Genomic DNA, 13,251 nt, shown 5'->3' with positions numbered 1-13,251 from the left:
TTGGCTGCCTCCTGCGTGGGGTTTTTCTAAGTAGGTTATGGCAATGAAAGTGCTGAGTCACAGGAAATAATACTAAAAAATTGTCTACTGTGGCTTTTTCTTGTTCAGCACTTGTAAATAAAAAAAGTAGAATGTTATTTTGTAAAGAATTTCAGTCATAAAACTGTATAACCCAGCAGTGGTGCTTTCGTGGTAACATGTCAGGTAACCGCAGATGATTAACGAGAAACTGTGCATGTCCTAAATTAGATTATTTTTAGCAAAGAGGGGTTATTTCCACACACTTCTCATGTACTCACAAAACAGTCCAGGATGTCACTGAGTCATTCTGCTGTGTATGTATAATGATGCAGATTTTTACAGCAGTGTGTCCCCTCCTTACTGAGAGCATGGGGAGAGAGTAGCACGTGTTCAGTGGGAAGGGGAACTGATTGCTTTGTGAATGTTTTGTGGATGCTTTTGGGAATACTTGGAAACCACTCCCAATTCTGTTTCCAGTAGTGTTTATTTCGGTGGGCAGGGTTTTGTACCCTGTGCCTGCTGCTCAGAAGGCTATGCAGGTGAATTCTTGAAGGGTAACTTGTATTTGCTTAGCCAATTAATTAATAACGAGGGGTGCAGTATCTCCTCAGATTGTCAGCTTTCTCATAGGTGTATATATCAGAATAAGGTTACTGAAATGATAATTTGACCTTGATATTTTAAAAGCTGGGGTTCTGTAGACACCTTTCTGCCTAATCAAGCTCTCTAAAAGGCTCACCCTGAAGTTGTCTCATAAGAAGAATATTTAAGCATGGTGGTATCTTTAGCATATATATAATCCACTTACCTTTTCAGGGCTAGGCTTTTGTTTCTTGTCTGACAAGACTGAAGCATAAGCAGCCATAGTTTTGATATAGCTGAAAGCAGTGATGTTGTGTTACAGAGCTTGCATCCCTCATATCATAGAGGAATTGCCTCAGGCACAGAATATCTTAGTGATAAAGGAGGAACGTGATAATAATTTGTATGGGAAGTGCTTTTGCAACATTTTTTCACGAATGCAGTGTTTAATTATTCAAAGGCATTTTAGAAGTTACTTTTGCTACACATTTAAATGCTCGTTTATGTTTGTAAGGCACTGTAAAAATGGGGAACACCATTTTAAGGGAATTAAGAGTATGTATTTTTACACTAGGATTTTGAAGGTGATAAATTTTACTTGGAGAGGATTATTTCCCCAGAACCATCCTTCTGTCTTTTAGTCACAGACACTGAAACAGCTGCAGTTTCAAATTGAGCCAAGATGTCTTTGAGTGCCCAGCCAGAGCATTGGGTGTGACCATGCAGTGTAGCTGCAGCAGAAGCAGTTTACAGCATTTATATGTCATTGATAGAGTTTGAAATAAGTGGGTCATGCTGTTAAACAATGCCCTTGAAGTCCTACCAGTCCTCTAGGAATCGGGGACTAAAATGTGGCTGTTGAGAGCAATATTCCCAATAATAACTGAACGGTGCCACGTACAGGCCCTTGTTTTCCAGAGTGGGTGAACATGAATCAGAGCCATTTCTCAGTTGAACAGTCAGAGTTACCTGATGCACTTTAACCCAAGCGTTTATTTTAGTTTGACTTGATGTTTAGAGAGGAAGAGACGAGTTGGGAAGAAACCTGTCAGTTTGTCCAGCCCACCCATGGCAGGTGAGGTGCGGAGGAGCTTCTCTGGGGATGACGAGTTGACTCCTCCTCCATATCGAGCCTTTCCAGCACAGACAGCCCCGGAGGCCTTCCAGCCTCCCAGGACTAGCCAAGAGTTCAGTCCCAGCCTCCAAACAGGTAACTGGTCACAGCAATGTGTTACTGCACAGGGAAACCATGCAGCCTGTCGTGTGCTGACTCATCAAATCTTTCTTTTTGCCTAATTTTTTTTTCCTTTAAATTTTAGTTGGTTTTGGTTTGTTTTTTTTCTCTGTTAGAGAGCTTCTCATTCTCACTGATGCACCATGTCACGGAATTAATCATAGGAAAGGGCTTAGAACAGAGCTCCTCCTTCATAGGAAGGAGGCTGCATTATTGTAGGATGCTGAGAATCACAGAATCCCAGAGGAGCTCTGCAGAGTTTTAAAATGCAAAAAATGCACTCCGTAAAACTGAATGGTAATGTGGATTTGGGAAGATTTGATGCAAGCAGGACATCAACATGGATTATCTTTTGCAGAGAAAGTACACAGTAACTAAGTGACTATAGACAGTAAATAAGGATTTTTGCCTTTGTATCAGAAAAAGACAGGTACCTGTGAAAATGTCTTCAGAATTGAAGTGTTACTTGAAATTTTGTGGGTTACCAAGATGGAAAATATATTTTGAACTGTGTAATTGTGCCTCTGTGTGAGGGAGCAGGGAAAAACTCTAAAATTCATTTCTCAGTAATAATGGGGAAGTAGCTTGAAGTTTTGATCTCTTTTAAGGATAGTTTATGTAGTGTAAACAATCTTCCATTATAGAAGTTCACTGCAAGGATTTAGTAGTTTTTTCTCTTCCCTTTTCTTAATATCTATGGCAACATGATGTAGCAGGTAAACAAATTATCACTACCAAATATGTTACAGCAATAAAATCTGTCAGACAAACTGGATGATGCTCTCCCTGCCCCACAGTTGCCAGGTTGATAGATTTAGCTTCAGATTTGCTTGATTACTCCCTTAAACTTGCCTTAGTCTGTGTAGGCTGCCATGTCAGCACTTTTCATTGCCAGTGGAGTACATCCAGAAAGGTTTCTCTTGTCCATGTGTTATCCATTAACAGACTGGGACACGGGAACCTACCTGCCACCTTTAGACCCTCAGGACAAATCTTTACTCTCTTCTGCAAACCTTTCAGCACTTCTCAAGGTCTCCTTTAGTTTCACTTCAGCTTTCTGCTGGTGTGTACATGCCTCTTTTAGCAGTCTTTGATGCAAAGGAGGAGCCTTGCTTGGGAGTGTTCTGGAGTGTTTGTTTTTGCACAATTGTTCTTCTCTTATTGCAAATCTACACCTGAATTGCATTGGTATAGTGCAAAGACATGCCCAGTCTGAATTTCTGTGTCAGTAGATCTCAGAGTTCCCATGGAGCTCCTGTGTTCTTTGGTTTCTGACACTCGGTGCTTTCTATGATCATCTGGGGGGAACTTTTCAACATTCTGAGTTTTGGTGAGGTTGGACAAAGTCGGTTTTGTTGTGATGTAGCCTTGTCATTGCCCAAAGGTGTTTGTTCTTAAATTGAAACCAGCAAGACCACACCTTTTCAGTCTAGGGAGGAGGAGAACATAACCCTGATACCAGCTAGTAAGTTCATAACATGTTTGAGATTGGCCAGAACTGATTAATGACATGCATATTCCTCAGCAACATCCACTGCCTCATGTTCCAGTAGCTGTAGGACTGATGTAGGCACAGTGCAGGGGGTGTTTATATGGCTTGGCAGGGAAGCATATAAGATCAGTAACAAAACAGGCATCTGCTCTGAAACTGCTTGTCCTTGGGAGATCTCAGTGAGGCTCAAAACCAATTCTTTCTCCTTTTGTACTGTCATAAGCACAGGAGACAGAAGGTTTCAGCACTTCATGTTGTTTGTGTGAAGTGGTTTTGCTCTCCAGCCAAGTCATGGTGCTGCTCGAGTGTCCACCAGTGCTTGGCATTTTTCAGTCATTTCAAATGATCTTTTAAGCACTGAAGTTCAACTGTTGGACAGCTTCACTTTTAAAAAGAGCCTAAAGCCAGCCTGGCAGAGGAGGAGACTGTTGCCAGAGACTCACCTGATCTCTGGACCATGTCACTTCATTCTGCCTTGATATTTGGGGGGTTTGAATGTCATGGCATCAGACACAGTCTGTTTTTGTCTCCAGGCAAATCACTGAGACAATTTAAAAAGGGAGTACCTTGCCCATCTGCATCCCTTCTCCTTCAGTCAGGTGACTTCCATTAGCTTTCTTTATTCCTCTTTTAAGTAACTTGGTGTGTAGCTTTTCTTCTGGAAGATGGTAGTTAAAAGCTGTGTAACAGGGACAAATGAAGCAAAGGATCATTAAATATCTGAATGTCAGGGCTTAGGTTCAAGTTAGCCAGAGGCAATCCAAATCATGTGTAAGTCCTGTTCCTGCAGAAGCTTCCTGCTGGGGGGAGAAGGAGAAGGATGTGCCTGGTGGGTTTTAGTTCTGTGTAGCCTTTGCTTAGGTGTCAGCAGCATATCCAAGTAACCAATTGTGTATCTTATCATTTAGGCAGCACTTTGTTGTCCTCCACAGATCAGGAATCTTGATCAGAGCTGGGCATAATACAGGGAAAAGTATTTGAGGAGAAAAAAATGTAAAGAAGGGATTGTGGGCTGTGTAGGTGGGAGGAGGCATCTATTAAAGGAAGAGATGAGGAGATCTTGCATTATGCTGCAACTTTTGGCATCTTTTACTACCTTAATTTTCAAATTTTATTTTTATTTAGCACAAGAGCTTGTTTCAACATGGAAGATGACATAGAACATTTATAAAAGAATAATCAAATGGCTTGTAAGTTATTGCAGACCTACCAGTAACAGCAGGTTTATGAGTTGGGTTTTTTACTTTCTTTGCATATTTCTGCATTTCAAGATACATTAATAATGTGTACAAGCTTTATATTCAGTAGTTATAAGCTTTAATACTCTTCTCATTCATTTGGTCATAGAGAATCATTTATTTTTGTATAATCAACCCCTTAACATGGGTACTGCACCTTTAATGAAAGTTTACATGTTTTGTTTTCAGTGTTCTTTTCATTGTGCTCATATTTTGGTAATTGTCACTATTCATTAATGAAACTGGAAGAGTAATTGTGACATTATTGCTATTCATAACATCTTTTTTTTTATGTCTTAGATCTCATTTCTATTTTCTTTTGACAAAAGAAAGAAGAGAGAAGATGAAAACTCAAAATTGTTTTGCTTGAATGAAACACCTTCTGGGATATTAAAATTTTAATGATGGATTGAGAAATCTTTGTTGATATTTTTTCTTGTCTTACATAGACTATTTACAGTAACTGGGCTATTTAATGTGAATTGTAGGTTGGAAATGGCCAACAGTTAATCTCATTTTTACTTGCATAAAGACTAAATAGGAAGTCAAGATTGAAGTAAGTGTTGTTCTGAGCAACAGTCATTATCGCTATTAACCTGTTGTTACCTTCTTAGACCAGGGGTTTAAAATAATAAATTCTTGAGAAAACCCTGTAGATAATCTAGTATTGTAAATTGAAATTAAGGCACAGCTTAAAATTCAGTTTATGGTCAGAAAGGATCTGCTTTCTGTGGGATCCTGAGTGTTAAAGAATTGCTAAAATGCAGAATATAAGAAAATGAGAAATCCAGGGTTTGTCCCAAATTTCAGTAATATTAAGGATATCTAGGGAAGAGTTGCATTTTACATTTTACAGATCTTTAATGTTAATTTCTTATTTGTAGTGACTTCATTGCAGCTGAAGGAGGAGTTGCTGGATGGAGAAGAGTACAGCTTCCTTCAGGGAGCGTCCGACCAGGAAAGCAACGGATCTGCCAGCTACTACATCAAACAGGAACCATGAGGCAGCTCAGAAGAGTGAGAGGCAGAGGATTGGTGATAGGAAAAGAGCCTTTCTCCAAGACTGACTGATGTTGTTCCCACTTGGATGGTGCAGTTGGGGTGACTGTGCCTGGGGCACTTTGCTGACTGTAGATGAGTTAGACTCAGTTCAGAATTTTTTGGAAGGGCGGGGAAACTATTTTAGTGAAAAAGATTTTTCAATTTATTAAAAACAAAAAAAATGGACACTTTTGTGTTGTATTTGAAGCTTTTGAAAGAATTTTGTAATATTTTCAAGTTCAGATTTATTGTGCATTGTTAACAAGAACTGAAATTCTAATTTTTTGGTAAGATTAAAGTTTAATTAGCATGGTTGTGGGAAGTGGTTGGAGGAAGATATAGTTGCAAATACAAATGAACTGTCATAACAAATGAACCTTTTTGGTACAAGTTGGGAGACTTTTAAGACTCTTGTGAACTGCACTGGTCACGCCTCTGTTTTTCATTGTGAAAATAAGGCGTTTAAGGCCTAATTTAGAGGCATAAATTGTATGTGGAAGATAGTCCTGTAAAGCTCTACTCAGTGAGTAGCCCCAAGTGCAACGGAGCCATCACCTGAGGAGGATTTTAACTTTTCAAGATGTTTTTGTTTAGTTTAAAATACCTTTTTTTTTATATAAGGTTTTGTTTTTTAATGTTCCTTAGGGTCTGATTCAGTGCCCATTAATATCAGTAGCCTTGTCGTCGACTGCAGTGGGCACTGGATTGGGTCTGCAAAACTCTTGTCTGTACATGAATGTCTGTAGTCTTGGAATGCTTCAGCACATGTTTACAGAGCCCTATGCCAAACTGGAACTTTAGAAAATTCCCTCATTTGGAAGATTAGTTTTAGCTCTGAATTTCGACTGAAGAAGCAGCTTAAATGGACAGTAACTAAGGACTCCCTTGGTGGTGGTAAGGAGCTTGTGAGTATTCTTCTGACTATCTTTTTCCATTCAGAAAGCCCTAGATGTTTCCTTACCATCTTGAATATTTATCTGTGGACATTCAGAACTGATGTTCCACGTGGTTTCAGGTGAGCTGAAAGGAGCCATGTATTGTGGATTAAAAAATTACTTCAGCCCTGCATAGCCTGCAATATTCATGTCTTGCTGCAGTAGTGTAATGTGGGAGTTGAGACTTGAGAACAGTATAAAATCATATATTTTTCAGTATATAATTCATAAACTGGATTTGCTTATTGCCTGGAATTCTTGTCTCACATCAAGTATTCCATAAGCCCCACGTGTTCACTGTCCTGACTTTTACGAGGTAAAAGTCACATGAAGGGGTGAAAATGATGACCAGTAAAACACAAGGTGTTTTTGCAGGAGCTCTTAATAATTTGGATTTTCTTTCCATATTTTTAACCTTTCAACATTTTTGTAAATGACCTCATTCGTGGAGTTGATGAGTGAAGTGGTTAAACAGCCCTGCAGAGCTGTGACTAGGAAAATGTGCATCAAGAGCTTTAGCTTTTACCAGTAAGGTTCATTAACTAAACTCTCAGGAATTAACTGCATATGTTCTATAAGTGCTTCTGGGTCTTCGCAGGTCCCCTTCAGAGCAGTACAATGATATCTGACTCTAGACCATAAATTAGGGCTTAAAAAAAAAAAAAAATCCATCAAAGTTATTAACATCTGTGTTCCTACAGCCTAAGAAATGCTTTAAGGATATCAACCCACAGAGCCCCAGGAGACCATTTTTGTATATTGTTGTTTGAGCTTAAAAAAAAAAAAAGTGCATAGAAAGTTGAAAACCAGCAATTTGATTATTTTCTAAAATATTGCTCTAACTTTGGGTACATAGTATTGGTGATATGCACAGGTTTACCTCATTCTATGCAAGAGGGGTTAATTATGTAAAGTTTTGTATTTACTACTGGAAGTAAAACATGTCCTGTATAGTGTAGGAATGTCTGGAATTCTTTTCTCCCTTACTGGTAAAATTTCTTAAATAGCGACCCCTTTTTAACAACAGCTTCTTCTACTGACAGGATCTGGTAATCAGATTAGAAGTGTCTATAACTTCAGGTGGTAAAGACATTATAGCTCTCTAAAATAGCCATAAAGAGGACTTTGTTGGGCCTGGTAGACTTCAAATACCTTATTTCAGATTCTGACCTGCCTGTGATGTTTCCTTTGAATAGCCTGGATTGGAGAAGTAGGATTAGAGACCATTGTAGTGACACTTTGAGCCTTGGTTATGGTTTGGTTCCCCACCCCACCCCGCCATGTTCTCAAATTAATCCAGCTCTGCAAGCATTGATTTGGTTTGGTAAGTAAAGCACTATTGATTTATTCATTTTTTTTTTTTAATGCAGCAACTTGCAGATTGTCCCAGTCAGCTGAAACAAGGTTCTCACAAGTCTTGCTTTCTTCTCTCACCAGCAGCTTCTGACTTCAGTAGAAAAACTGTTGCATTAATTTATGTTTCAAAATGTGGAAGGTCAGGCTGGAGTGAGTGAGGTGTATTGCCAGGTCACTAAACCTTGGGTTCCTGAGTATTGCCCAGGCTCATCCCTGATTTCGGAGTTACAGTCGTCAAATGTCAAGAGGGAAAATTAGTCCTTAACACTTCCTGTGTTGAAGAAATGTTAAGAATCTGTTTTGAAGTCTGTCAGTCTTTATAATATTCTTTTATTCATCAAACACTAAAGTCTGTGAGGCGACGTGTGTTCTTGGGTACCTGTGTGACTTCAGGAGTTGGTGAAATGTCTTTTGTGTTTCTGAATTCAAAATATGCCTGAACTGTGTAATTATTGAGTACAGTGACATCTGTCCTAAGCAAACCACACAAGGAGCTGCTGAAGTCCCTTGTTCAGGGCAGGCTCAAGGAAGACCCGAGTGGAGTTCTGCCAGGGCTGGAGGGGTCTGGGCAGTGCCAGCATGCCAGGGGTGTCCGAGTGGCAGCTCCCTGGGTTTGCAAAGCATTCCTGTGGCTCTGGGCACTGTTGTCTTGGCTTTAAGCTGTGGTGCTTGGCTAAGAGAGCAGCAAGTGTTGGACACCTGAAACCTTCAGTGGGGTCGGACTGGTTTTGGCATTTGGCACAGCAGGTTTTTATGACCATGAGGTGGCACAAGTCCTGTCCCTTTACTTGGCCGCTGCCCCTTTTTAATTGCTCAAAATCTCTCTGCTGGTCTTTGATTTTTATGTTATTTTAGACACAGCTCTCTAACCTGTTCCTTGCTGCGTCTGAGGAAAGCTACAGCAGTTATTGATTCCTTGTTCTACGGATACTAACACGGGTTTCAGTGTTTGTTTGGTTTTTTTATTGTTGTTTTATGTGATGTGAATACCCTCCCGTCAATATTTGTACGATGGTGCTAATATATTTGGTAACAATCCTTTATTGGGAAGGGATTTTAAAAAACTGTGATTTCAGCTGAATTTTTTCTTCCTTTTGATTTTTTTCATATTTAAAACGAAAAGCCACAGCCATTTATACAAAAAAGGCATCAGCTTTGGCCCCTGGGAAAATGTTGGGGCGGGAATCAAGATTAAACAAATGGGGTTTTTACATCATTTCTGTATGTATTTGATATATAGATCAATATCTGTACAAATTTAATCTTTTTATTTTCTTGGTAATTTGTGTGGTCAATGAGAGAGTATTTAAAGCTTTCTCATGCAATGTACATAACTCAGTGAAGAAAATGCTTTTGGAGAAATTAATGTTACTTTCATTTTTACGAGACTGCAGATTTTCAGCATGGATGTGAAAAGCATTAAAATTATAACTTTGTGTACAAGATGAAAATAATTCACTAAATTTGCCTTTTTTACACAAAATAAAAATGATAAAAAAGTCCTTTTCTGAATAGTGATTGTTTTGTTTAAAAGGCACTATTTGCCATATACATAAATGCACTCCAGCTTCTCTCAACAGAATGCAGATTAAAAAGTATGATTTGTAAAAGATATTTTAAGTAACTGGGTATGTTGGTCTGACCACAATTGAACCATGTAAGATGCTGAGCACAAGCTAAGGGTTTTAATATGAGATGGTGGCATTATATAAGCATTTAATAGAGAGCAAGCTTTGCACTTGGTCTCATTTCATTTGGTATTAACAGTTGTGTAAGGAAGGAGATTGTGTAGTATCCTGGTTTTTTCCCCTAGCTCAGTTCAGCTGTGCTGGAAGCAGCTCCAGCCTCCTGTCAGCTCTCTGCAAACTGGCTTTGCCACTGCCACGATTTCAGGAGCTTTCAAAGCAACTGTGCAAGGGACACAACTCCCTGGATTTTTATTCTGATGCACGGCATTTCTTGTTAACTGTTCCTTCTACAGGAGGGAAATACTGCATGTCTAAAATGCCTTGCATGGCTGTTTGAACGCGGGGTCTGTTGGAAGTGAAAGCACCACAAGGAGTTAGTTCACACCCATTTATTTGACAGTCACTTTGAGCACTAAGATAACCGTGGTTGCTCCCAGGTCAGCAGCTGGAATGAGATGGTGCATTAGAAGGCACAAATCCTTGTGGAAACTCATCACTCATAGATCCAGTCGTGTGCACAAGGCTTGAAGTCGATGAGCTCTGCGGGTTTGAACCACAGGTTGATCTCCTTCTGCGCGCTCTCCACGGAGTCGCTGCCGTGGATGATGTTCCTGTGGAAGGAGACAAACATTGTTCCCTATAAAAAATACACTTCCAGCAATCTCATCATTCTCCACATGCAGAAACTTGGATGAAGCATCTAGAGCTGCGAGACTATTACTTTTATTTCCAGGCCAGTGTTACACCAGCCTCACTCAGAGCTAATTAGGCCTAGCAGGGTCATGAGGGCTACTGTTCTACACCAGCCCCTGCCTGAGCTTACGTGCTGCTCTGAGGAGGAGCTGGATTTCAAACAGAGTCACTTTTGTACCATTTTCTTAAGTAGCAGTTATGGATTGTGACCTGCAAATGAAATACCATCAGATGAGGGTATCTACCACTAATTCTGGCTTTCCAGATATAAAAGACTACCATCAGATTTTATGTTGGCTGTTAAACATGGCGTAGTAGTTGGTTTTGATCTCAATTAATGAACTGAGTACAAACCTTCCCACTTGAATGCAGAAGTCACCACGGATGGTACCAGGCTTCGAGTCTGCAGGGTTGGTTTCCCCCAGCATTACTCTCCCAGTTTTAACCACATTGAGTCCTTCCCATACCTTAAGGCAAAAAGACAAAACCACTTCTGTTAATCCATGCTCATACAAAATACCAAAGATTAATATCTGCTAATAACATACTTTCCAAAGAAACAGGGGCTCTACCACTAAAAAAAGTTAACCTTGCCTAGATCCTCTCTTAGGCCTGTAGGGGTGACTAGGGAAAAAACATATGAACTGGAAGTGTCTGTAAAAAGGACCATCAACATTGTTACTCCAGTGAAGGAGATACTTTACCAAGCCTCAGACTTAAATAATGCATAAGGCCAACTCCAAAACCTTTCTGTTTGGGTAAGATAAGGACACCCTGATGAGCTGCAGGCACTCCTAGTTAGGTACAGAGTCAGGAGATGCTACTGGACCAAGTACATTGTTTTGAGGGGAGTGCAAGAAAGAATGACACAGAAGATGGGTTTCTGTGTCAGAGAGCCTCACCCTTTTTTGCCTAAAACAGAAGATTTTTGGTGCAGAAGATTTGCTCTCAGGAATTTTGCTTAATATGTGTTAAGCATTTTAATACGTGTTTTATACATGCACTTTCCTTCTTAGTAATATACAGTAATTTCTTGACTGTCTTAATTTTAATTTTTTTGTTTTCTTTTGCCGCTATCTGAACCGGGTAGTTTGAAAAACTGTTTCTGTAACAGTATCTCTGACTATTTTAAATAATTTACAAACCAAGACAAATTTATTCAAGCAAGTCATCTTTAACTAAAATCAAGCCACTTACCATGGCCACAATAGGTCCAGAGTTCATGTATTTAACCAAACCAGGGAAGAAGGGTCGGTCTTTCAGGTCAATGTAATGCTGTTTGAGAAGGTCTTCGGAGGCCTTTAAAAGGGCAGATGTAACATCAAATATCAGCTTCTGAATGTCATATCACAAGAGGTGTTGCTGCTGCAAGGCTATGGCACTAGTGACTGGACTCACCAGTCATTAATGTTATCAACAGGCCTGCAGTGCTGTTGTGGGTATCAATGCAAGCTCCTAATGTAAAATTAAAGGAGTGCACGGCCCATTTGTCCTCTGTGGCAGTGGCAGTGTTGTGAGCTGTCAATATTATTTCTTTGCATTGCAGTGACCCTCAGCGATAAGCAGAGCACGGGCTGCCTGGGTGCTGTTACCCAACACAACCTTTCAGTCAAGGTCGGTTCAGCTCCCAGTCGGGCTGCACCGAACCATTTGGGCAAAACGTGCTTCCTTTGGACAGGGGGAAGATCCGGTGCCGGGCAGGAAAAGGAGCCTGATGCACGTCCGCTATCAGATTCCCATTCTGACGCAGAAAAAGCCGCAAAGGAAAGTTATCTGTTGTGTGCCCAAGCCAATCTGTGTGTGCCCAAGATGACCCGTGTGTGCCCAAGCCCCTCTCTGGCAGGCAAGGGAAGGCGTTTGGGGGGAATGCGGGGACTCACGTGCACGAACTTCATGGCCACGAGCCGGAACCCCTTCTGCTCGAAGCGCTTGATGATCTCCCCGATCAGCCCCCGCTGGACGCCGTCGGGCTTGATGGCGATGAAGGTGCGCTCGGCGTTCCCAGCCATGGCCCTGCGGGCGGAGCGGGGCGACCATCGGCCTCAAGGTCGCCCGCCATGGCCGCGCCCACGTGGCACCGCGATGGATGAGCCCCCCCGGCCCCGCTGTGTCCCCCCGGCCCCGCCACTGACCCACCCCACCGCCCCCTCCGCCGCGCCCGCACCCGGGCGGCCCCTCCGCCCGCCCCCCGCGGGCCCCCCGAGCGCGGGGCCCGGCCCGGCCCGGCCTCACCTCTCCGCAGCTCCCGCAGCCGCTGCCGCCCAAGGAAGAGGAGGAGAAGGAGGAGGAGGAGAAGGAGGGAGGGCGGCGGATCCCCCGCCCCGCGCAGAGGAGGAGCCGCCGGGAGAGCGGCGGCGCTTCGGGGCGGGCCCGGCGGGGCGCGGGGAGCGCTGGGGAGCGCGCCCGGGAGCGCGCCCGGGAGCGCGCCCGCCCGCGGCCGCCAGCGCGGACCGGGACGGGACGGGATGGGGCAGGACAGTGGCTCCCGGTGCCGCTGGTGCTGTGCCCCAACGCTGCGCTCCCTCGGCCGCCGCCGAGCCGGGGGGGCTCTTGGCCGGGCTGTCCCTTGGCCGCGCTGTCCCTTGGCCGGGCTGTCCCTTGGCCGGGCTGTCCCCACCGCACCTGTCGCCTTCGCCTCCTCGAAAGCCGCCCGAGGGTTCTTAGTTTACAGCTGCAGCAGCGGGGGCTTTAAGGCTCTGACACACTGAAGCGATTGCGGATGTTTAACTCAATCATTTTTTTACTTATTGGTGCTGGCGCTGCCGTTTTCGGATGTTCCCGCGGTGGATGGTGCGGATGGTGCAGCCAGCCCAGCACGCCTTGAACGCATATTTCTCACAGGAAAGTGGTGTGGGATCTGTAACCCAGGGAAGTTATCGGTGATTTTGCTGGGATCCAGGAAGATGAAGCTGAAAAACACAGGTGTAAAACGACACGGTCCCAGTACTGTGTCCTAGCAAGAAGCAGGAAG

General features: G+C 42.7%; 2 protein-coding genes across 11 annotated transcripts in view; one reads left to right on the top strand and one right to left on the bottom strand.

Moving 5' to 3' along the window:
* MBTD1 (mbt domain containing 1) overlaps nucleotides 1-9,401 on the top strand; it is a 35,331-nt gene extending 25,930 nt beyond the window's left edge. For all 10 annotated transcript variants that reach the window (XM_064675999.1, XM_064676001.1, XM_064675997.1 and 7 more), the window contains one exon: nucleotides 5,452-9,401. In XM_064675999.1, coding sequence (XP_064532069.1) covers nucleotides 5,452-5,570 — 119 coding nt within the window. In that variant the 3' untranslated portion in view covers nucleotides 5,571-9,401. The remainder of the gene's footprint in view (nucleotides 1-5,451) is intronic.
* Nucleotides 9,402-9,961: 560 nt separating this feature from the next.
* Nucleotides 9,962-12,644, bottom strand: LOC135424594 (nucleoside diphosphate kinase). The gene is made up of 5 exons (XM_064676007.1): nucleotides 12,513-12,644; nucleotides 12,161-12,293; nucleotides 11,478-11,579; nucleotides 10,635-10,747; nucleotides 9,962-10,198 (listed from the first exon to the last, which is right to left on the bottom strand). The coding sequence occupies exons 2-5, from the start codon at nucleotides 12,287-12,289 to the stop codon at nucleotides 10,081-10,083; spliced, it is 462 nt and encodes a 153-aa protein (XP_064532077.1). The 5' UTR covers nucleotides 12,290-12,293; nucleotides 12,513-12,644; the 3' UTR covers nucleotides 9,962-10,080.
* Nucleotides 12,645-13,251: the final 607 nt, after the last annotated feature.

The sequence above is a fragment of the Pseudopipra pipra genome, chromosome 19, assembly GCF_036250125.1.
Source record: "Pseudopipra pipra isolate bDixPip1 chromosome 19, bDixPip1.hap1, whole genome shotgun sequence".
NCBI lineage: Eukaryota > Metazoa > Chordata > Aves > Passeriformes > Pipridae > Pseudopipra > Pseudopipra pipra.
The sequence above is the reverse complement of the archived record's forward strand: the minus strand, read 5'-3'. Positions and strand labels throughout refer to the sequence as shown.